The sequence below is a fragment of the Xenopus laevis genome, chromosome 8L (genome assembly GCF_017654675.1).
Source record: "Xenopus laevis strain J_2021 chromosome 8L, Xenopus_laevis_v10.1, whole genome shotgun sequence".
NCBI lineage: Eukaryota > Metazoa > Chordata > Amphibia > Anura > Pipidae > Xenopus > Xenopus laevis.
This window is the reverse complement of record NC_054385.1, coordinates 126,062,985-126,087,118: the sequence shown is the minus strand read 5'-3', so window position 1 is coordinate 126,087,118 and position 24,134 is coordinate 126,062,985. Positions and strand designations below refer to the sequence as shown.

General features: G+C 40.1%; 2 protein-coding genes across 11 annotated transcripts in view; one reads left to right on the top strand and one right to left on the bottom strand.

Annotated features, from left to right (window-relative positions):
- LOC121397210 overlaps window positions 1-20,393 on the top strand; it is a 32,117-nt gene extending 11,724 nt beyond the window's left edge. For 3 of the 5 annotated variants that reach the window (XR_005963586.1, XR_005963587.1, XM_041573583.1), the window contains one exon: window positions 20,204-20,393. Coding sequence is in view for 1 of the 5 variants with exons in the window: in XM_041573584.1 (XP_041429518.1) it covers window positions 48-163; window positions 20,204-20,302 (215 nt within the window). In the remaining 4 variants the exon portion in view is untranslated. Of the gene's footprint in view, window positions 1-47; window positions 164-20,203 lie in introns of all 5 variants that reach the window. The other 2 variants (XR_005963584.1, XM_041573584.1) reach the window with 1 other exon arrangement.
- Window positions 11,482-24,134, bottom strand: part of LOC108699404 (putative selection and upkeep of intraepithelial T-cells protein 1 homolog) — a 40,271-nt gene continuing 27,618 nt past the window's right edge. For 3 of the 6 annotated variants that reach the window (XM_041573585.1, XM_018231465.2, XM_041573588.1), the window contains 6 exons: window positions 22,907-22,927; window positions 22,443-22,463; window positions 21,650-21,679; window positions 19,906-19,938; window positions 18,128-18,331; window positions 11,482-12,949 (listed from right to left, as the gene is read on the bottom strand). In XM_041573585.1, coding sequence (XP_041429519.1) covers window positions 18,258-18,331; window positions 19,906-19,938; window positions 21,650-21,679; window positions 22,443-22,463; window positions 22,907-22,927 — 179 coding nt within the window. In that variant the 3' untranslated portion in view covers window positions 11,482-12,949; window positions 18,128-18,257. The remainder of the gene's footprint in view (window positions 12,950-18,127; window positions 18,332-19,905; window positions 19,939-21,649; window positions 21,680-22,442; window positions 22,464-22,906; window positions 22,928-24,134) is intronic. The other 3 variants (XM_018231466.2, XM_041573586.1, XM_018231468.2) reach the window with 3 other exon arrangements.

Sequence of the window (24,134 nt, the reverse complement as noted above, 5' to 3'; positions counted from 1 at the left end):
TACGACGGTTTTTTAATTGCGTTACAATGTTTTTTCCTTCGTTGCAGGGCATTTGCAGTGCAAAATTTGGCTGCTGGGACACTCATTCATCCGTCGGGCAGCAGACAGGGCAAAGATTCGCCCAGGGGGGCAACAGATGGGTTTCTTGGAGGAGCAGGCAAAGGTGAAGTGGATGGGGGTTGGAGGCCTGTGTTGGTTGGAGTTAGTTCCAATGGCCATAAGGGAGGCAGAATTGACAGGGCCTCCAAACATCATGCTGTTACATGCGGGGGGCAATGATTTGGCAAAAACCCCCATGAAACAGCTAATAAAAGATATCAAGAGGGATTTCATCAGGTTTTGGGAGCTTTTTCCTGGATGTTGCTTGATCTGGTCCGAAATACTTCCGAGAAAAAATTGGAGGGGAGCAAGGTCACAGGTAGCGGTGGATAGGGCAAGAATAAAGACGAATAAGGCGGTTTCAAAGTTCGTCCAAGCGCAAGGGGGGATTGTGATCAGGCATAGCGACTTCGATAATCGGAGTTCCTTTTGGGGTGAGGATGGGGTCCACTTGAATGAGAATGGTTCAGATTTGTTTAATTTCAACATAGGGGAATCACTCAAATTTGCTTGGAAGGTGTGGAGGTGCTTGCAGCATTGAAGGTTTACAATGCTGCATGCTTTGGCGGAGTTCTTGTCAGTCTGCTGGGGGTGAGAGCGGGGGGGGGCCAGAAAATATCAGGTGCTGGCCAAGGGCTTAACCCCTAAGGTGGGTGGCCCGAGTTGGTAGATTGGTGGTAACCATGGCAACAGATGGGATGGGGACCTTGGAAGTGAGTGGAGTCCCAGAGTAAATGGGGAGTATGGTTCTCTGAGCTAAGGGGTTGCGGCTAGAGAATATCAAGGGCCATGGGCGAAGAAAGGCAGTCTGACAGGGGGCTCTATAGGTCAGTTACCGGTATATATATATATATATATATATATATATGTATTTGAGAGGTATGTATACCGTATGTTGTGATTCATAAGTGTATGAAATTGAAAAAGAGTTATGTATTGTTATGACTGTTATTATTATTAAAATGTTACAAGGGCTATTATTGCTTATTGCAAATATTACATATACATGAATTTGTTCTTGTGTTATAATGTTGGGAGATCAATAAAAGCTGTGGCCAGTATAATTCAAATGAAGCAGGCGTCAAGTGTTTTTATTGATGAAAAGGAGCACGAGGTAAGGGATGCATGGGTCATGACGGGAGGAGAATAATAATAATAACAACAACTCACTGAGCAGATTTCAGTAGTTTAGGATCCAAGCTGTACTGGTACAATGTCTCTTCCGAACCTCAGCGCTGGATTTCTTTGCCGGCCACCCCTAGGCCGCGCGGTCCAACCAGGGGTCAGGAGGTCCTAGCGCCCGCCTACACTTTCCCTTCCCAGCGCGCCGGCGAAAAAACGCCAGTGCAGCTGGTGTAATTGAATGGGGACGCACACGTCCCCATAATGCGGCTGGGCAGCATGCCGCCCCTATTTTTTGCCGCCCTAGGCCTGGGCCTGCCGAACCTGATAACCGGGTTCCAGATATACCCAGTACAAAACTTTCCACCACAACACACTAAGTTCCCGTGGCAGGCCCAACACAGGAATCACGGGTAATTTAAGTGCTGACGTTTATTACCGCCCTGTATGTAAATGAGGCGATTATGGAGTCACGTGGTGCTTGTTCTTCGGCACCAGGAAATATATTTATAGTATCAGACGGGATTCTCTACATTGGACGGTGAGATCTCCCTCCTACTTCTGTTCTGAGGAGCAGTTCTACTGATTGTGTCTCATTGTGTGCAACTAAACCCCTCAGTCTGGTAATCCTGAGTAAAGGACTGGGATATACAGTAAATAATGTTTTATCCCTGACTCGTCCCTGTGTGTTCGTGTCTGTAGTGCAGAGATTGAGCTGGACTCTCCTTATTGGCCACATGTCTTCCCCATTAATGTTATTGGGATCAGATTAGATATATTTACTTGGCCAGGGCAATCACTAGTGATGCCACAATGTGTAGAGAGAACATTTGCACAGGATGATTCCCATCACAAGTACCACCCGCCCATCCCCCTCTGCATGATCCAGTCATAATTATTCACTAATTCACCAGCATCATGATGTTTGAAGTCTATTCAGCCAATGGACTCTTTAGATGGCTGCTCTTGGGGTTTCTTTCCCAAGCATATGCCCATAGACTTTTTATCTTCACAGGAATCTTACGTTATATGTTATAGTAGATTTAAAGCAATAAAGTAGCCTTTTGGCCACTTTAAAGAAACAGTTAAGTATAAAAGTAAAAACTGGGTAAACAGGCTGTGTAAAATAAAAAATGTATCTAATATAGTTAGTTAGGCAAAAATATAATGTATAAAGGCTGGATGTCTAACATAATAGCCAGAACATTACTTCCTGCTTTTCAGCTCTCTAACTCTGAGTTAGTCAGTGACTTTTTTTATAAAAAGAATATCAATTGTTTTAGTTATTTATTTGTTTTTTTTCACTGAGTTAATAACACGGCGCCAAAAACAATCGATAGCAAACCAGGAGTTAATCGCAATTATTTCAATCACCTTTATCAATTATAAGTGCCAATACTATATAAAACTCCAATTAATTACATGTTGATTATGTTTGCTCTTGACGTTTTATTAAACCAACTTGACTAATACATACAATAAAAATTGATTTAACGAGAAAATGAATACTACAGTTGATTAATGTACACTATATAAATTGACCTGTGCAATCGATTATGCAATTATTTTTAAATTAATTTGGTGTGTTTCAACTAATAAAGTGACTAGTGCAAATGAATTAATTCAACAATTAATTAAATCTAAGGTGCACAGTTAAAAGTGGCTTGGCATAAATGAAAGTAAACATTTAAATGTAAGTTTAATTATACAGCTGGTTCAAGCTTAACTCACTTTATCTCGACAACAAGCAACATTGTATTTCCACAAATTATATAACCTGGTGTTATCAGCTTATCCTTGATAACAAAGTATCAAGTTGGGAATTTTAAGCTGATAAGGTTGCCTGTTTGCGCTTATACTATAAATAGATACAGTCGCAAACAAGGTTCTTTTCTTTCCTTTTTTCTTTTTAATTGTATTACACTCCTTGTGTGGCTGTAGCGTGAGTATTCATTTATTTTAAGAGTTGACTTTCTATTCTTGAATATAAAAAAAACCTTTTGAATCTGAGCTGAATGCTGAGGATCAATTACAAACTCACTGAACAGTTATGTCCCATGTGGCTCCCCTTATAGTCACTGACTAACTCAGAGTTAGAGAGCTGAAAAGCAGGAAGTAGTGTTCTGGCTATTATGTTACACATCCAGTCACTCCAGCCTTTATACATTATATTTTTGCCTCACTAACTATATTACATTTTTTTATTTTGCACCACCTATCTATTTACCCAGTTTTTATTTTTACACTGAACTGTTCCTGTAAGAGCAATGACACACAGAATTGTGTCTAAAGATTTGTAATATGTAATAAAAACTGCAGTGAAACATTTAATTTGATGTCTTCTCGTTTGCTGTACCCTTACTACAGTATATTCTACATTCTCTGGTGTGAAATGACCAGCAGGTGACGCTGTTGTAACAAAATTCATTCATATTAACAGTACATGTATCCCTTAATAACGTGGAATTAAAAAAATAAATAAATAATGTAAATTAAAGTGCTTAGAATAGCCCCCTCATCAATTTTACTTTCCTTTGTTTTAACGGTTTACTTATCCTTTAAACAACATTTTTTTCTCTTGGAAAATTGGCCACATTGTATAATACACTTTGTGATCCTGACAATTTTGTTGCTGGTGGTTACACATCCATTAGAAATATGGCAATGCTCATTTGTTTGTGCACATACACTTCAGCAAGACTTTAAAGGACAACTAAACCCTAAAAATGAATGTGGCTAAAAAAAAATCCAAATTTTATATAACAACCTTATTGCACGAGGCTAAAGTTTCAGCTTGTCAATAGCAGCAATGATCCAGGACTTCAAACTTGTCACAGGGGGTCACCATCTTGGAAAGTGTCTGTGACACTCACATGCTCAGTGGGCTCTGATTGGCTGTTGAGAAGCTAAGCTTAGGGCTCGTCACTAATTATCCAGCAGAAAATGAGCTTCCCTGGCTGTAATATAAGCGGATGCTACAGGTTTGCTGATTATTCAATTCTGATGCTAATTGCACTGGTTTCTGTGCTGCCATGTAGTAATTATCTGTATTAATTACTAATCAGCCTTATATTGTGACATTTCTATTCTATGTATACTGTATATTGTGAGTGGGTCCTTAAGCTCAGTAAGTGACAGCAGCACAGAGCATTTGCAGTGAATCAGCAGAAAAGAAGATGGGGAGCTACTGGGGCATCTTTGGAGACATAGATCTTTACTGCTAAAGGACTGTGGTTGCCTTGGGCTGGTACAGAAGCACAAAACATAATGTACAACATTTCTAGCTACTTTTTTAGTTAAGCTTAAGTTGTTCTTTAAAGGGCAACTTCACCCAAATGATTTGGATACTAAAAGTGTGAACATATTTCTAATATACAGTAATTAAAACAGTGTTACCATGATTGCCCCTACTGCAGTTGTGTCTGGTTTGCCAAAATGAATACAACTGCGTGTGCATTTAATTGCAAATTGTGGGCAATTGTCCCGAATATTTTCGGAAATCTGTCTAACATCATTTCCAGTGTTTGGCATGTGAGTGAGGAGGTGTGTGCCCTATTTATTCAGCACAACTGCATTGACCCCCTGTAGGAGGCTGAAGGAACCTTGGGTTCCACCTGGTCTAGATGTGGTGGTAGCTTCCAGGGGATGCTCAATAGGAGCAGCAACGAACAATTCGGACTGGACAACAGGAAGGAATGACTTGGCCAAGGGGAAGGACTACCAGCAAGAGAATGTTGGGAACCATAGGTGACTGTTGGGAGAAAAGAAAGACCCCCGTAGGAGTCTAAGTTTGTCCTCTAACATGGAGGAGGAGCCACCAAAGATGAGGCCTCCCCAGAAGCCATTGTAGAAATTGACCATCCAGGGAGACAAAGAGAAAAGTTCCCTTAAAGAGGACCTGTCACCTTGAGACATAACTAATATATATCTTTTCCATCCTTAGTTTAACCCTGTAGTCAGCTGTTTTTGTCTATATCTGAAACGGATTAGAAAATATCGGGGGGGGGACAACAATCTGAGTATGCATGAGAAAATGGCTATTTAAAGAAATAAACTCATGGAAGGATGTGATTATAAAACCATCAGATAAGGGGGGCAACATTGTGATCTGGCCACAGGTCATGTACCTCACTGAGGCATTAAAACAATTAAATGATACCTCATGCTACTGTAAGTTATCTGGGGATCCGACGATTCGATTCAGATTAATGTATAACAATCTGATTACGGATGGCCTACAGACAGGTCTAATCACCACAAGGGAATCCAGGGCATTATGCAATGATATTTCTGTTACCCCCACCTTTTATATGCTCCCTAAGGTTCATAAATGTCTGACCGAACCTCCTGGTCGCCCCATTGTGTCAGGCAACGGCAACATATGGGAAAAGGCCAGCCAATATATTGACACAAAATTAAGGCAATTTGTAACCACTCTACTCTACTCTACAGGCCATTAGATATTTCATGGAGACAGAGAGTGGTTGGGACAGTGAGTATAAAGACTTTATGTCACATCTCACAAACTTATGTCTCAATCACAACTTTTTTGTATTCCATGAAAAATTCGACCTGCAAGTAAGAGGTTTAGCTGTGGGTGCAGCATTCGCTTCCACATATGCCAACCTCTTTATGGGATGGTGGGAGGCGAATTGGGTCTTTGGGGACCAAATGGCCCAATCCACCAAACACATATCTTATTGGTTTCGCTATATTGATGACCTGGTGTTTTTCTGGACAGGCAATGAAGAAAGCCTGATTGAATTTCTCAGCTGTGTAAATAACAATTCTCTCAATATTAAACTTAAACATACCATCAGTAATGTGAGTATTGACTTTTTAGACATTACTATATCCATTCTGGAAGATGGTACTATTGGCACTGATCTGTTTCGCAAAAAGACTGCGACCGACTCCATACTACACTTCCAAAACCATCACCCCAAAGGCAACTAAGAGAGGAATCCCGGTTGTAGAATTCCTGAGGCTAAGTCGTAATTGCTCAGACCCACAGGCCTTCAAAAGGAGGGCAAGTAAACTTACCACACGCTTAGTTCAAAGGGGTTATTCATATAATGTTATTCATAAAGCCCATTTGAGAGCACTTAAGACCCTCAGGAACAATCTGTTAGTACCACACAAGAGATCCCCGATCAGGTTTATAGGAACTTTTTTGTAAGCAATGGCCTATGATCAACTCTATCCTGAAAAAACACTGGCATATTCTACATACGGACCCAATTCTGTCCACTAAGTTGGCCCCACGTCCTTTGACCAGCTGCAGATGAGCGCCCACTTTAAGAGACTATCTAGTTAGAAGTCATTTTTCCGAACGGGACCATCTAATAAGAACAGGGACTTCAGCATGTGGTAGATGTAAAGCCTGTAAATATATGAGTAATCGTGATTTTGTTGTGGATAGATTTGGTAAGAAACACTGGATCAAACACAGCTTCACATGCAACACTGACAATATTATCTATATATTTACTTGTCCCTGTGATAAAATCTATGTCGGCAAAACTAACCGAGTCTTTAAAGGAGAAGGAAAGCTACGGAGGCATTGTATTGCCAATAGATTAGCTGCAATAGTTAGAATAAAAGATAGAATGCTATATTTATTCTGTAGAATGTTTTACCATAAAAAGCTCTAGAAACTCTCTGTTTGTTTAGGATAGCAGCTGCAGTATTAACGTGGTGTGACATCACTTCCTGCCTGAGTCTCTCCCTGCTCTGGGCTCAGATTACAGCAGAGAAGGGAGGGGGGTGGGGAAGAGGAACAAACTGAGCATGCTCTTGCCCAGGGCAATGAGGTTTAAGCTGAAGGCAGGAAGTCTGATACAGAAGCCCATGTATACACAATAGAAGGAAAGAAATGCTGTGTTTCTTTTGACAGGGGACTCAGAGCAACATTACTTTGGGGGTATATTTAGATGGACCTTTCTGATAAGGCTTACTTAGTTTTAACCTTTCCTTCTCCTTTAAAAAAAGAGACTTTTTTCCATAGCATAGATAATGCGTTAGATTTATTGAAAGCCAACAAGAAATTGTCACCAGTCAGTCGCCATTTTTTTGAGAATCATAATCATTCGAGCAGAGACCTGAAAGCAATGGGTCTCTCTAAGGTATCCCTTGGAATAAGGGGAGGTGATCGGGAAACAGCCCTCTTATCCAAGGAGAGCGAATGGATATTCATTCTGAATGCACTGAGTCCAAATGGACTGAATGAAAGTATCACCATGAATGTTTTCATATAACTATCTTGTTACAAGTATACTAGATTGACTGTAACAATAGGTGTGCTACATATCTGGTTACTAGTATCAATATTGTAATGCCCGAAGGATACACAATAATTCCCTACTGACTAACAAGAATGTATCCATATGGGCTTTTTGAATATCTCTAGTCTAATCAGGCAATCTTCATGCAGTGATATGTATCCAATGTGCACCTTTGGAACGAGCAGATTGCAACAACGTATTGTAATCTTTGTAGCAGATAAATGCGATATTATTCTGCCATACCACATAATGCAAGGCTAATTACCCGTTAATAATGTGTCCGTTATATACATATTAGTTTCTTAGGATCGTATTAGATATAAATGGAGTCGGCTAGACTAGTACCGACAAGCGCACAGTCTGTCAGTGATTACAAGTGACGCGCATACAGTAGGGAGGCGGTTGCTGACCAGTATCTGTCGGGCTTACACCCTATGCCGACGATGTCTTTTTCCCCTCTGCTACGTACTGTGATCTGATAGGCCCATTCAAACGGTGCCGAACGGATCCGGCGTCTATAAATAGATGTGCTTTACCCGCTCACACATGCCTTTGACAAAGCCCGCAATTTGGCGGGTGAAACGCGCGTCAGGCGCACTTTATAGCTACGGCTTAGGCAGGACTACTGATAGGGACCTTGAAGGGCTCAACTACATGGATTGGGTGGGAACTAGATGCGGGTGAATGGGTTGGTGGCATTTCATGATCGAGTTAGCTTTAATAGCAGCAATTTACCATGCCTCAGGCACACTGGTTTGTTGTGTCACTTTAAAGGGGAAGGAAACCTAGTCGGCGCAAACCCCCCACCCCCCCTCCCGTTTGTTACCCACCCTCCCTCCTCCCCCCTGGCCTACCCATCCCGCTGGGCAAATGCCCCTAACTTGTTACTTACCCTTTTGCGCAGGTCCAGTCCAGGGAGTTCACAGACGTCATCTTCTTCCACGCGATCTTCCTGCTTTGAACTGCGTTTTGGCGCATGCGCAGTAGGAGCATTTCGATCTACTGCGCATGCGCCAAAAGTCACGCGCATGCGCAGTAGATCGTACCGGCGAAATGATCCTACTGCGAATGCGCCAAAACGCAGTTTAAAGCAGGAAGAAGATCGCGTGGAAGAAGATGTCGTCTGTGAACTCCCTGGACTGGACCTGTGCAGAAGGGCAAGTAACAAGTTAGGGGCTTTTGCCCAGCGGGAGGGGTAGGCCAGGGGGGAGGGGAAAAAACGGGAGGGGGGTGAGATGTTTGCGCCGACTAGGTTTCCTTCCCCTTTAAGATAAAAGGTGCAACTTCATCACGGGAATCGTTTGAGGGTGCCGAGGACACCACTTCATGGGATGGATCTCGAAGTGGGTGAAGGGGTTGGCACGGGGTATTTAATCCTCTCTATATCGTGTTAACAACAACAATTGACTAAGTGTGCCCGGATCGCTACTCTGTGGGAAGGATCTCAAAGGGGGTGAAGGGGTTGGCACGGGAAGTGGAATCCTTTAATGGTTGTGTTTTGTGCCCAGTACTGGGACACTTTGTATTTGCTATACGCTGTATGTGTTCAGTAGTATGTATCTATCACATAACTAATTAGTACTGACCTAAAGCACCAACATATTTTGCCCTGGTCAATCAGTACTCTGTGGTTAGCTCAATTTTAAGTGTGAACACTGGACATAAATTTAAAAAAAAATTTACATTAAAAGTTACGTTTTATTTATCTCTTTACACGTTAGAAACTTGGATGCTGTGGATGGGATGGTGCAGTTATATGGGTCAGTTCTCTTTTTTTTCTGTAATTTAATATTTATTATCTGACTCTGCACACCATTTTCCTATAACTGATGGTTGGTGCTCACCAATATCTAACTTTCGTATATTTAAAAAATAATTTTGGATTTTTGTTACTGCTTGCTGCAATATCCTTTTCCATATCAATGTTAGCTTGCCTTATAGCTTCTTTGCATGATTTATTGGCCTCCTTGTACCTTATAAATGTTTCGGCTGTACCAGCTAACTTGAAAGCCTTAAAAGCACGTCTTTTCTTACCCACCTCAACGCTTCTATTGAACCAAAAAGGTTTTGCTTTGCAACGACGTTCCTTGCTTACAAGTGGAATATACTGACAAGTATATTTATTAAGCAGCATTTAAAGACTTCACATTTTTGTTCCCTGTGAAAAGCATTTCCCACTTAATATGTTGCAGGGATGCCCTTATACTGTCAAAGTTTGCACGTCTGAAATTTTGTGTTTTAGTTACTCCCTTATAGAATTGCTTCTGCAACAGAATCTCAAAGGAGACCATGTTATGATCACTATTCCCTAAATGCCCCTCACCCACACAAATGTTAGAGATGAGTTCAGTATTGTTAGTTATTAAAAGAGTTATTTATAGTAGGTTCTTGAAAAAGATGGAATAAAATGAATTAAATGAACTTTTAGTATGATATAGACATTGTTATTCTGAGACAATTTACCATTGTTGTTGAATTTTAGTTATTTATCTTTTTCTTCAGCAACTCTCCTGTTTTCAGCATCTATCTTGTTACCAGGGTCTTGTTTATCTCAGCAAACAGGCAGTGATGTGTATGAGACTGGAATATAAACAGGAGACTGAATAGACAGATATGAAAAATTAACAGCAACAACATTGTAAGCACACAGAGCAATAGTTTTTGGCTACAGAAGACTAAGCACAGCACCGGTTTATGTTTACCCAGATCGTTGCCAAATGTGCTTAATAAAGGCTTTTTATTCTTAAACATAAACCGGTGCTGTGCTTCAAGTCTTCTGTAGCATATGAATGGATGGTGGCCATTAAAGACAAGGAAAGTCTAAAATAGAAAAAGGCTAGAAATGCTGTATTTTGTATACTAAACATAAGCATGAACTTACTGCACCACACGCCTAATCAAACAAATGATTTATGCTTTCAAAGTTGGCCACAGGGGGTCACCATCTTGTAACTTTGTTATACATCTTTGCCTGACCCTGACCTTGCACATGCTCAGTGTGGTCTGGGCTGCTTAGGGATCATCATAAACAAAGCTGCTTGAGTTCTGCATGGCTGGGAAGTAAGGCGGGGGCTCCCCCTGCTGTTCATAAGTATGATTGTTTCCCTGCAGAGCAGTTAGGGACCATCTGACAATTCCTATCCACAGCAGTAAATGAAGGGAGAATTTCACTGCATACAGTCAGGTTTATTATAAAAACGGTACACATTTTTTAATTAAAGTATATTGGAGATAGGTTTCTTTTTCATTAAAGAAAGTAAAAATGGGATTTTATTTTTTTGCCTTTCCTTGTCCTTTAACTGCACCTGAACTGGGATCTCTGAACAAAAAGGTGAAAACGGAGCTGACTTGACCAAGTTTACAAATAGTTTTTGTCTGCCAGGGTCAGTGACCCCCAACTGAAAGCTGGAAAGATGTAGAAGAATGCAAATAGTTAAAAAATGATTTAAAAAAAATAAATAAAGACCAATTGCAGTCAACAGGAATGGGACATTCTATACCAGGGATCTGCAACCTTTTTTACCTTTGAGCCACATTCAAAAATAAAATGTGTTGGGGAGCAACGCAAGGGTGTAGAAAAGTTTCTGGATTGCCAATTAAGTGCTGTGATTGGCTATTTGGTAGCCACTATGTGACTGGCAGCTACAGGAGGTTGTTTGGCACAACAACTGGTTTTTATACAACCAAAACTTGCCTCCAAGTCTGGAATTCAAAAATAAGCTCCTGCGTTGAGGCCACTGAGAGCAACATCCAATGGGTTGGAGAGTAACATGTTACTCACAAGCTACTGGTTGGGGTCACTGTTCTATACCAACTAAAACTTAACTCAAAGGTGAACCACCCCTACATGTTGTGTGACATATACACTGATACACTGGGTACACAGGGGGTAATTACCCAGGCAGAATGATTTACACATAATCATATTAATGTCAATGGGATGTGATTTGTGGGTGATTCATGTGACACAAGAGAATTTGTAGAATTGGCTTTATTTAAAATAAAGGCTTAATCATAACCGTCTTTTCATTAAGCAAAAAAACAAAATGCATAATGTCAAAAAAGGAACAAACAAAATTCATCTATTTACACAAGTGACAGTAAATCTGTGCATTTAGATTTACAATTTTCAACTCCATACAGATCTGAATACTTTCATTCAAACCTTCTGATCAAAAACAAAACACAGCAGGTACAAGTATTAACTCAGTAACATCTTTCTATTAAAACAAGATGAATGTAACAATATTTTATTCTTTTTGTGATTTTCAACATAACAAAAAACACAAGAATAAAGGTAGATTGTCACTATATGTGCAATTATATTGACGGATTTATTTGAAAACATCTGAAAAAGTGAAATCCATGAAAAAGTGCAGCCCAGACACACTGGCTAAATGAAAAAACTGGCTCAGTGACGTAACTACTGGGGGGCGACTTATCTGGGCCAAAGACACAATAGCGACACATCACAGACATGTTTATTTAACATATGTATACGCTCTGGTCCAATTAGAAAATGTTCCATTTACCACCACTCTTTGTAGTCTGTCTTTTAGCCAGTTCTCTATCCAGGTACAAATACTATGTTCCAGGCCAACATTCCTTCATTTAACCAGTGACCTTCTGTGTGGCACTGTATCAAATGCTTTAGCAAAGTCTAAGTAAATCACATCCACTGCCATCCCAGAATCGAGGTTCCTGCTCACCTTTTCATAAAAGGAAATTAAGTTAATCTAGATCTACATTATTGCGCATAAAATCATGCTGGCACACACTCATAGTATTGTGATTTGCTATGAAGTCAAGTATCTTATCCCTCAATACCCCTCTCCTACCACTGACTTCAACTATAGTTTTTGGCACCAGGTCAGACAAATTCTGTTGACAGAAGAGAAATAACGGTTCAGCTGTGATATACCTGTATATAAAAAGAACCAAATATATATATCAGAGGTCAGTGGAGATTAATGCTAATTTTGTACTTTGGGATATTCTAGCCATAAAAGTCTGCAAAGTGCTTGGCTACAGTTTTGGTCATTCAAAGAACTTATCTAAATTCAGATCTACTGGTAATCTGGAAGATGATGAGATTCAGTGGAGGAACATTAATGCAAAATGTGGAAAGTCCTCCAGAGTGTAGGTTTAAGGCTTTGTATAGAAATTCTAACCAATTTTCTGCCACATCCAAAAAAAAGGCAAAGTTCCTAAGCCCTCAGAAGTGCATAAAACAAAATAAATATTAAAGTGAACCCTGGAACACACAAATAGCACAGTTTCTATGTGTGTGTTACTTTCCCATTGCTAGTGGTGAGTGTTCTGTCCTTATCTGTTACTAGCACGTCACTTATGAAGGAAAGCATGAGTTTGATCCCACCCCGTCTGACTGGATTATTGGGACTGGATTATTGGGACTGGATCTTCTGCACAGAGATTCCCATTCACTGCAAAGGAAAAACACAAAAAATGATTCTTATAAATATGTAGAACTGTGTTTAGTGGCATCACTTTTAATTACACATCAATAAGTGGACACATTATTATCACCAGTAAAGATTCTGTTTATGCCTAATAAATACAAAGTCTTGTTGTACAGTGTGTGTCATGTTTTCATAACAAAAGCAGGATTAACGTTAACTATTTATAGACACACAGTTTAAATAGAGCGAAAATACAAATGCCTCACAGAATTCTTCAAAAATACTCCAAAGCAACTTTATTCCTGTATGAAATTTCACTAAAATAACAGTACATGAGCGCAAAGTGTCGTTCTTAGCCAACGCCGATATTTTCTTTGATTCAATGCTGCATGTACAGCAACAGAGGGGTTAATTCTTTACCAAAACTCCCCTACACAGACTGCTTATATACAAATTTGATGGGACAGAGCAGCTTCTCCAGACTCAGTACAGCTTTGGTTACATTTCCAAGTCCACCTGCAGTAACAGATACTCATAGTATACATGGGTGGTGTGGCGAGTGCAAGGAAGGAAAGGCAGGTTCTAGTTATAGGGGATTCAATTATTATAAAGGTGGATAGGGTAATGTGCAGTAAGGACCCTTCATGCTGAACAGTCTGCTGCTTGCCTGGTGCTAGGATTCGGCATATGGTGGAACGAGTGGACAGATTATTGGGAGGGGCTGGGGAAGACCCGGCAGTCTTGGTACACATAGGTACCAATGACAATGTTAAAGGAGAAGGAAAGCTACGGAGGCATTTTATTGCCAATAGATTAGCTGCAATAGTGCAAGCTAGAATGCTATAGTTATTCTGTAGAATGTTTTACCATACCTGAGTAAAAAGCTCTAGAAACTCTCTGTTTGTTTAGGATAGGAGCTGCAGTATTAACATGGTGTGACATCACTTCCTGCCTGAGTCTCTCCCTCCTCTGGGCTCAGATTACAGTAGAGAAGGGAGGGGGTGGGGGAAGAGGAACAAACGGAGCATGCTCACGCCCAGGGCAATGAGGTTTAAAGTGGACCCGTCACCCAGACATAAAAATCTGTAGAATAAAAGTCATTTTTAAATTAAATATGAAATCCAATTTCTTTTTTTTATTAAAGCATTCATAGCTGTTGTAAACTCATTTAAAAATATCAGCTGTCAATCAAATATTACCTACCCCGCCTCTATGCCTAGGCATAGAGGCGGGGCAAACAATTACTTTCACTTTCCATTCAGCACTTCCTAGATGTCACCGCTCTCCCTGCTTTACCCGTCCCCAGCTATATTAACGATTTAATTGTGTAACCAGGACATGGGGATGGACATTGGGTCCCTGTCCCCTGGTGCACAAACAAGATTCTGAGATGATACAAGACTTGTCTTAATAACAGTGTCCACAAAATGGCTCCTTCCTGGTTGCTATAAATATGAGTTCCCAGACTGTAGGAAACAATATTCAAATAATTTATATAGTGTAATTAAAGTTCATTTTGCTTGACTAACATGATAAAATAGGATGTGGAATAATTTTGTTTGGGTGACGGGTCCACTTTAAGCTGAAGGCAGGAAGGGTGATACAGAAGCCCATGAGTACACAATAGAAGGAAAGAAATGTGCTGTTTCTTTTGACAGAGGACATTACTTTGAGGGTTTACTGGTATATTTAGATGGACCTTTCTGATAAGGCTTACTTAGTTTTAACCTTTCCTTCTCCTTTAAAGGAAGTGGTGAAGTCCTCAAGAACGATTTAAAAAAAAAAAAACTAAGTTGAGGGCAAGGACTTCCAAGGTAATTTTCTCAGAGACATTACCTGAGCCACGAGCAACGCTAAGGAGACAGCGGGAGCGTAGGGAGATTAATGTGTGGCTGAGAGATTGGTGTAGGGAGGAGGGTTTTTAGAGAACTGGGCTGATTTTTCAGTCAGCTACCGGCTCTTTGCTAGGGATGGGGGCACCTCAATGATGATGGTGCAGCTGTTTTGGGAGAGAAGATTTTAAACTAGGCATGGGGGGGGGGAGGGTTCAGTAAAAGATTCAGTGGAAGACAGGTTAGATGAGATAGTGGGCAAAGGAAGGGAAATTGGGGAGGAGATTTGGCTGGGGATACTGTTAAGAATAGGCAGGAGCACATGTCATATGTTCAATATGGTACCAGTATTAAATGTATGTTTGCAAATGCAAGAAGTCTGACTGGTAAAATGGGAGAGCTGGAGCTGCTGGTCCTGGAGGGAAAATATGATGTGACTGGTGTGGCCAAAACATGTAGTCGCATGACTGAGCAGTAAATATCAGGCAATAGAAAAGGAGGAGGGGTATGACTGTATGTTAGGCAAGATTTAAAAGCTTATATAAAGGAGCAGGTTATGTTAGGAAATGAGGGGGCAGAAGTCGTATGGGTGGAGTTCTTCACCAATTGTAAAGAGTACAGCAAATTAATTATAGGAGTCGCTATAGACCCCTTAATGTAAGTGACGAGGAGGCGAAGCTTCTGATGCAAATAGAAAAGGCTGCTAGTTTGGGTAAAGTAATGATAATGGGGGATTTTAATTACCCAGATATTGACTGGAGCAACAATACTGCCAGATCAGTTAATGGGAACAAGTTTATAAACGGTTACATGACAATTTTATGGCACAGGTTGTTGAGGAGCCAAACAGAAAAATGCTATTCTGGATTTAGTGATCTCAAATGACCCAGAACTTATAGCAAATGTGCAAGTCATTGAACCCCTGGTTATATCATTTAATGTCTGGTGCAAAAAAACAAATATATACTGGGGCAACAAAAAAACATGAATTTCATAAAAGCTAATTTTAGTGCCTTGAGGGCTGCCCTACAGAGTATTGATTGGGGCATTAAAGGGATCCTGTCATCAGAAAACATGTTTTTTCAAAACGCATCAGTTAATAGTGCTACTCCAGCAGAATTCTGCACTGAAATCCATTTCTCAAAAGAGCAAACAGATTTTTCTTTATATTCAATTTTGAAATCTGACATTGGGCTAGACATATTGTCAATTTCCCAGCTGCCCCTGGTCATGTGCCTGACCTGTAGGAGAGAAATGCTTTCTGGGACATGGGTTTTTACGATTGAGTGTTGTTCTTAGATCTACTAGGCAGTTGTTATCTTGTGTTAGGGAGCTGTTATCTGGTTAACTTCCCATTGTTCTTTTGTTTGGCTGCTGGCGGGGGGGGGAAGGGAGGGGGGTGATATCACTCCAACTTGCAGTACAGCAGTAAAGAGCGATTGAAGTTTATCAGAGCACAAGTCACATGACTTGGGGCAGCTGGGAAATTGACAATATGTCTAGCCCCATGCCAGATTTCAAAATTGAATATAAAAACAAAATTCATTTTGAAAAAAAAATGATTTTCCCATGACAGTATCCATTTAAGTTTTCCGCTAAAAACACAGAACAGAAATGTTTGTCATTTAAAATTATATAAAATCATTAATGTTCTCAATTTATTCCCTTAAGGAGTAAATGTAGAAGCTCTAAGAATCATCCTGTGTGGCTTAATACAGAAGTAAAGAATTTAATTGTAAAGAAGAGAAAAGCATTTAAAAACTACAAATCTGTATGGACAGAAGCTGCATTTAATGAATATAAACACTGTAATAAATGTTGTAAATCAGCAATCCGGAAGGCTAAGAAAGGAAATGAAGAGTGCATTGCGGCTGAGGCCAACTTAATATTTAAGTATATTAATAGTAAAAAGATGCAGGTTGAGAGTGTTGCTCCATTAAATAATGGTACCAGTATGGTTGTAACAGATACAGATAAGGCAAATGTGCTAAATCGGTTCTTTTCTTCAGTGTATACAATAGAGGAGTCTGAGTTCACAGGCTCACTTTATAGCTGCACTAATGGCTCAGTTCAATCTAGTCAGTGGCTGACTAGCATATGATTCATAAAGCTTTAATAAATATTAATGTAAAAAGCACCAGGGCCTGATGGCATACACCCCCGGGTTCTAAAAAGAGCTAAGTTCAGTTTTAGACCAGCCCCTATTTCTGATTTTCTCCGATTCACTTTCATCTGGTATGGTGCCTATGGATTGGAGATAAGCTGATGTTATTCCAATATTTAAAAAGGGATAACGATCTCAGCCTGGCAATTATAGGCCAGTAAGTTTGACAACCATGAAGGACAAATTATTTGAAGGCTTGTTAAGGGATCACATTCAAACTTTTGTCCTAGTGAATGGCATTATGAGCAGCCATCAGCATGGCTTTATGAAGACAAATTTGATAATGAGGTATGTAAGATACTGGACAGTGGGGGCAGAAGACGTGATCTATTTGGATTTTCAGCTTAATAAAGTCGTTTTCACATGGATAGGAAACTGGCTACAGGATCAGGTACAGAGGGTGGTTGTTAATGGTACATTTTCTACTTGGAGTAAGGTTCTTAGTAGGGTCCCTCAGGGGTCGGTATAGGGTCCACTTTATTTAAATTGTTAATTAATGATTTAGGGGAGGGTATTTTAATTATGTATCAGTGTTTGCAGATCCAATCAAGTGGAGCGCTCACCTCCCTGATATACACTTTTGTAGTGCCAGGTGCTGTACTGTGGGACCCACTCCTGTCACTGGGTCAAATCGATATCCAGAAAGAAAGCCAGTAGCACACTGAGTCAGGTTGCAGTTGTGTTCAAAAAGAATTATTTTATTAAGCCCATATGCAAAAAGGCAACGTTTCGAGCCTACTAGGCCCTTTCTCAAGCCCTGTGTTACACATTACAATGCTCTTTTAAAGTGAGGAAGGGGGTGTGACCACATGCCCGGCCCCCTTTCCGTGACATCAGCATTGTTATATACATAAATATTAAATCTCATCCAGTATAAAATACAGTTGTGAAGCAGTGATTAGTTCAAAAAGTGTCTTTAAACAAAAAGTGAATAATTAAAAGTCTCAAAAATGAATAGAATAAATAAAAGTCTCAAAAAAAGAGAAAAAGAATCCAAGGATAAAAATCATTGTAACAAAGAATCCGTTGTGTCTCAGATCATGTCCATTGTAGCGAGAAGTTGCAACATAGTTGACAAAGAGAAGTATCCAAGGTAAAACAAAACCCACTCATAATGGGAACTGCCACAAAAATTTGTTATTTTGTTATTTCTGCAATATCATTGGAATCTAACATGTTAATTTAACATACTGTGATCTAACATACCTGAGACGCCAATGTGACTCACTCTGCATATCGCACTCAGCACTTTTTCTGAGACACCTTATGATATGCAAGATATGTTGTCAGCACTCAGGGTGTTCTATGTAGATCAGTGTTTGCAGATGACACAAAATTATCCAGCCCAATTCATTCCATCCAGGATGTGACACTTGCAACAGGATCTTGACAAACTGGCAATCTGGGCAGCTAAGTGGCAAATGAGATTCAATGTTGATAAATGTAAAGTCATGCACCTGGGATGTAAAAATATCTTATACCCTTAATGGGATTGCACTAGACAAATCCATAATGGAGACAGAGATTGGAGTCCGTGCAGATAATAAACTTGGCTGTAGCAAGCAATGCCAGTCAGCAGCATCAAGGGCAAATAAGGTCTTGAGTTGTATTAAAAGGGGCAGAGAGTCAAGGGAGGAGGGGGGTCATTCTTCCACTGTATAGAGCACTGGTAAGGCCCCATCTAGAATATGCCGTACAGTTTTGGTCTCCATCACTCAAACAGGACATTATTGTATTAGAGAGGGTACAGAGAAGGGCAACTAAGCTGGTAAAGGGAAAATCTTAGCTATGAGGAAAGACTGGCCAAATTCAGGATGGAGAAGAGGCGCTTAAGGGGTGATATGATAACTATGTATAAATATATAAGGGGATCATATAATAATCTATCTAATGCTTTATTTACCAGTAGGTCTTTCCAGTCGACACAAGGTCACCCATTCCGATTAGAAGAAAAGAGGTTCCTAAATATTGGGAAGGGGCTTTTTACAGTGAGCTGTGAAGATGTGGAATTGTCTCCCTGAATCAGTGGTACAGGCGGATACATTAGATAGGTATAAGAAGGGGTTGGATGGTGTTTAGCAAGTGAGGGAATACAGGGATATGGGAGATAGCTCATAGTACAAGTTGATCCAGGGACTGGTCCCATTGCCATTTTGGAGTCAGGAAGGAATTTTTTCCCCTCTGAGGCAAATTGGAGAGGCTTCAGATGGGATATTTTGCCTTCCTCTGGATCAATTGACAGGCAGGTTAAAAAAAGTGAAAAGGTTGAACATAATGGACGTGTGTCTTTATTCAACCTCACTTAATATGTTACTATGTTTACGATAAATTCAGAACCTGCACAAGGCCAGGGTATACTCCTAACAGCAGTGAGCGGTCATCTTCAGCTGTCTAACAAGTTCTGCCTGGGTCCATGTGAAAGCACAGTATAGCAATTAGTGATTTACACTTCACTTATCCTTTGAGTTCTAAACAAAATTTTGGTTTGAAAAGCTTCCCTGAATCAAATTGGGGTGCCTTAAAGGTGACGATAGACGTTAAGATTTTTAAAAGATCTCTTTGTTATCATAAGACCAAGCTTATAATGAAACGCTTGTTTAAATGTAAGATTTGTCCATCAACAAAAATGACTATTTCAATCGATATCGTCCAGTTGAAGCCAGGAAACTGTGGGGAGCTGCCTGCTTCGCCCTGCAAACTATTGGACAATGGAAACATTTCACTGTGAACGATGAAAGTCTTTTAACCTGAACGATTGATTCTCTGACCAATGTCGGATGAAAAATCATTAGATGACTGATCATGCTGTGCCGGATAACCTCACGAAATTTGACAAATTTGTAGGAACGCACTAAAACCGGTCGTTAGGGAGAGAGAAATCTTAACATCTATGGCCACCTCAAGGAAAAAAGTTGTACATCTTACATTTTCCTACTGATCAAAGCAACTTGTATATTTATATATTATTATTTTTAAAATCTTACCTTTCTCTGCCGGATGAGTCCAATTATTATTGCCTATAAAGAAAAATGTCAAACTGTTTAATCAATTCCTGCAGCTAAAAAAAAATAAACAAACAAAAAACTACAGGCAGGATAACCCCTTTTTGTGTAACTCTTTGAATGTGTGTCGACTAGAAAATAGTTGAGCTGGGAAGGTATATTGTGCAATGTCTGGCACTATGAGGGTTAAATGAAAGATATTCCTGGTGTGAGTAATCTGTCTGTCTGTTTACTTTTACTTCAAGTGATACCAACATAACATTTTTTTTTTTACCTACAGGAACAGGTCAGTAAGACTTATGAAGAGCTGAACATGTTTAAACCATCTCCTTCCCCAGCACTGACACCTCTGTTATTAAGGCCCCCAGAGTCACAGTAGAAGGACTCATGAAGACCCATTTTGCAGTTGGTACATGTTTTGGAGTGGAGCAAAGACCCAATAAGCTGATAAATAAAGTACATTAGCTCAACTTTGGCCCAAAGCTTTTTATGTAAACACTAGACATTAAGCCCGTTAAATTAACGGGCGCTAGAACATATGTAGTCAAACATTTATAAAAACAGAATTGTTCTAGTCTAAAAAAAATTCACCAGAGACGGTCCGTGGGGCACATGGGCAGTAGCGCAATCCCACGGACACAGGGACTGGACGCAGAGACACTTCAACTTTATTATATAGGATAACATGGGAATGTTTAGGTAGTACACAGCACGGGTATGAGAGGTTTGTCAAACATTCCGTAGTGTATGAGGCAGGCCCCAGTAGAACAGCCTAGTTATTATCCATTCTGCACATTGTGCATGACTGCCAGTGTATGTCTCACATGGGATGTTACTATGCAGAGCTGCATTTCGGATTGACCACATTCGCTTCATTTACTGGCACTGAACAATGAAAGTGATTCGGACTGATAGAGTACGTCTCTATATAGCATTTACCTCTCCACCTTGTAGCGCTCTCCGGACACGGACCTCCTGACTCTCTCTCAGTAGCTTCAGTTCACAAAGCCCAGCCACACTTGACCGCAGTAAATGTCGGAGTCGCCCTCGGTCACCACCGCCTCCGGAGCTCATTATGTCACTAATCGGCCGGCTAAGCGCTGATTGAAAACCCGCAATCTGAGCACAGGGCCCGGAGCAAAAAGAACACCAATCGCAGCTCTCGAAAGCCTCTCGACCAATCACATTCTAAAACCATGCCCCTTGCAGAAAAGAAGCCTAGAAACCCCGCCCTGTAACTAACAGAAAGCTTTTCAGAAGCTGCACGAGTCTGCCTCGCGGCCAATAGACATGTGGCTCATCTGCATGACTGTGCACCACAGCCAATCAAGATACGTCTAATCTGCATCCCACACATGCGCAGTAGCGCAATCCCACGGACACAGGGACTGGACGCAGAGACACTTCAACTTTATTATATAGGATTGTAGGTTTTATGTATTGTCAGCAAGCCTTCCTTAACTGTGTGATTGTCACTGTGTGTGTGTGTAATCTATACAAATACTTAATCCCTATCACCCCTCTGCTGTGCCAACACCCGCAGCAAAGACAAAGTTTGAAGTGTGTGACATACCAGATAGTAGACCTATATTCCTTGTACCACAGACACCCCTCCTGCAAACGTGGGGTCTACTGTCTGGTAGTTATGCCACTAACTATCCTTCTATATGTCACTGCTGCTTTATAAATACTAATAATAGGCATAATATAATAATGGTGCACTCACATGACTTGCACAATGATCCCAGAAGAGCATCTGTAGTGAGAAAAAAAGATGTTAGTGGCCAATGAGATGAGCTGAAGGAAGTAAAATAGGAATAAAAAATATCTCCAAAAATATCCATTAAAACTCAATGGGGCTCATTTATCAACACTGGGCAAATTTTCCTATGGGCAGTTACATATAGAAACCAATCAGTGATTAGCTTTTTGAAGACAGCTGCAAGTAGAACAATGAATGCAGCAATTTGATTGGTTGACATGGGTTACTGCCCATGGGCAAGTTTGCCCAGTGTTGATAAATGACCCCCATTATCTAAAAGTTGGCATCAAAAAGAGCAGAGGAACTGGGTCAGTTTTAATTAGGGTGCACCAAATCCAGGATTTTGGTTCGGTATTCGGCCATTTTCAGCAGGATTCGGTCGAATCCCTTGTGCCTGTCGGAACCGAATCCTTTAAATCATGTGACTTTTTGTCAAAAACAAGGAAGGAACTTTTTTTTAGCGGTGTTCAGATTCGGTTCGGTATTTGGCAGAATCTTTCACAAAGGATTCAGGGGGTTCGAACAAATCCAAATTAGTGGATTCGGTGCATCCCTAGTTTTAAAAAATCATGAAACATGTTAATGAATGAATAGTTTTCCTTTAAACCCTTACACTTGCATTTACTTATAAGGTAGGCAAGTTAAAAAATAGGTCACTTATAAGGACAGGTAACACCTAAATGCCTCCGTGACATCCCCTGGGCCCCAATGGCAAATGCCCTGTGAATTATTCTCTTGATATAATTCAAGTATTTACCATATTTTTTCTGAAGTTGCCCTAATAGAAAACAAAACACAGACCTAAGTTAAAATCACCAGCAAGATTTATGTTTAAAGAGAACTAATAAATGCACAGTTATTTCATGTTAAAGTGGACCTGTCACCAGACGTAAAAAGTTGTATAATAAAAGCCTTTTACAAATTAATCAATAAAAATAGGTGGCAAAAAAAAAAGATTTAAATAATTTACATAATGTAAGAAAAGTTTATTTTGCTTAACAAACACAATGGATATGAATTTGGAATTATTTCTTAGGGTGACAGGTCCCCTTTAAAGAAAAATCTTGTGCCCACCACAAACTATTTTATTGCTTATAGGTACCATGTTACTAAAATAACTTTGCAGAAAATTAAAAAAAAACCTGGTTAAACTGCTGTGACCTGGGGGAATGTGAGCAAATGCCCTGTGATTTATTCTCTTGAAATAATTCAAGTACTCACCATATTCTTTCTGATGTTCTCCTAATAGGAAACAAAACAAAGACCAAATATAAGATCACCAGCAACATTCAGTATATGTTTAAAGTCAATAAATAAAAGAACACCCATATTTCATGTCAATATTATCATATTATCAATTCCAGTTGTTTTTAGATTTACCTATATTATACCATGACCTGGATGAATGAAAATCTTCATAGTCAAATGTTAATATTATCTGTAATTTTTCCACACACAAAAAGAAAATTAAATATTGTTCCATCACAAACGGATCGGTTATCATGCTACTCAAATTTTATATAGTCCAAAAATAAGACTTTCTATTTTTCTGACTACTTCTATCGGTTTGTCATTTCTGAAAAAAAAAGTATATTGTATTGATAATTATAAACCATAGGGGCTTGCGCTCATTTTGCAGTTTAATTGATTTCTATGAAAATGTACTATCCCAGGCTTTTTGTCAATTTCCTCATAAAGAGGAAAAAAAAAGGCCCAAATGTGGGCCGAAACGTCGGATCTATGTACTAAATAAAACACTATTTTTGATGACATTGGTGTGCGGATCCTTGCAAACAAATCTCTATATGAATTTTTGGACCCTGCACCCACAAAGATTAAGCAAAGTGCGGTCGTCAATCAGTCTCTCTCTCTCTCACACACAGTCAGTCTCTCTCTCTCTCACACACAGTCAGTCTCTCTCTCACACACAGTCAGTCTCTCTCTCTCTCACACACAGTCAGTCTCTCTCTCTCTCACACACAGTCAGTCTCTCACACACAGTCAGTCTCTCTCTCACAGTCAGTCTCTCTCTCACAGTCAGTCTCTCTCTCACAGTCAGTCTCTCTCTCACAGTCAGTCTCTCTCTCACAGTCAGTCTCTCTCTCACAGTCAGTCTCTCTCTCACAGTCAGTCTCTCTCACAGTCAGTCTCTCTCACAGTCAGTCTCTCTCACAGTCAGTCTCTCTCACAGTCAGTCTCTCTCTCTCACAGTCAGTCTCTCTCTCTCACAGTCAGTCTCTCTCTCTCTCACAGTCAGTCTCTCTCTCTCACAGTCAGTCAGTCTCTCTCTCTCACAGTCAGTCAGTCTCTCTCTCACAGTCAGTCAGTCTCTCTCTCACAGTCAGTCAGTCTCTCTCTCACAGTCAGTCAGTCTCTCTCTCACAGTCAGTCAGTCTCTCTCTCACAGTCAGTCAGTCTCTCTCACAGTCAGTCAGTCTCTCTCACAGTC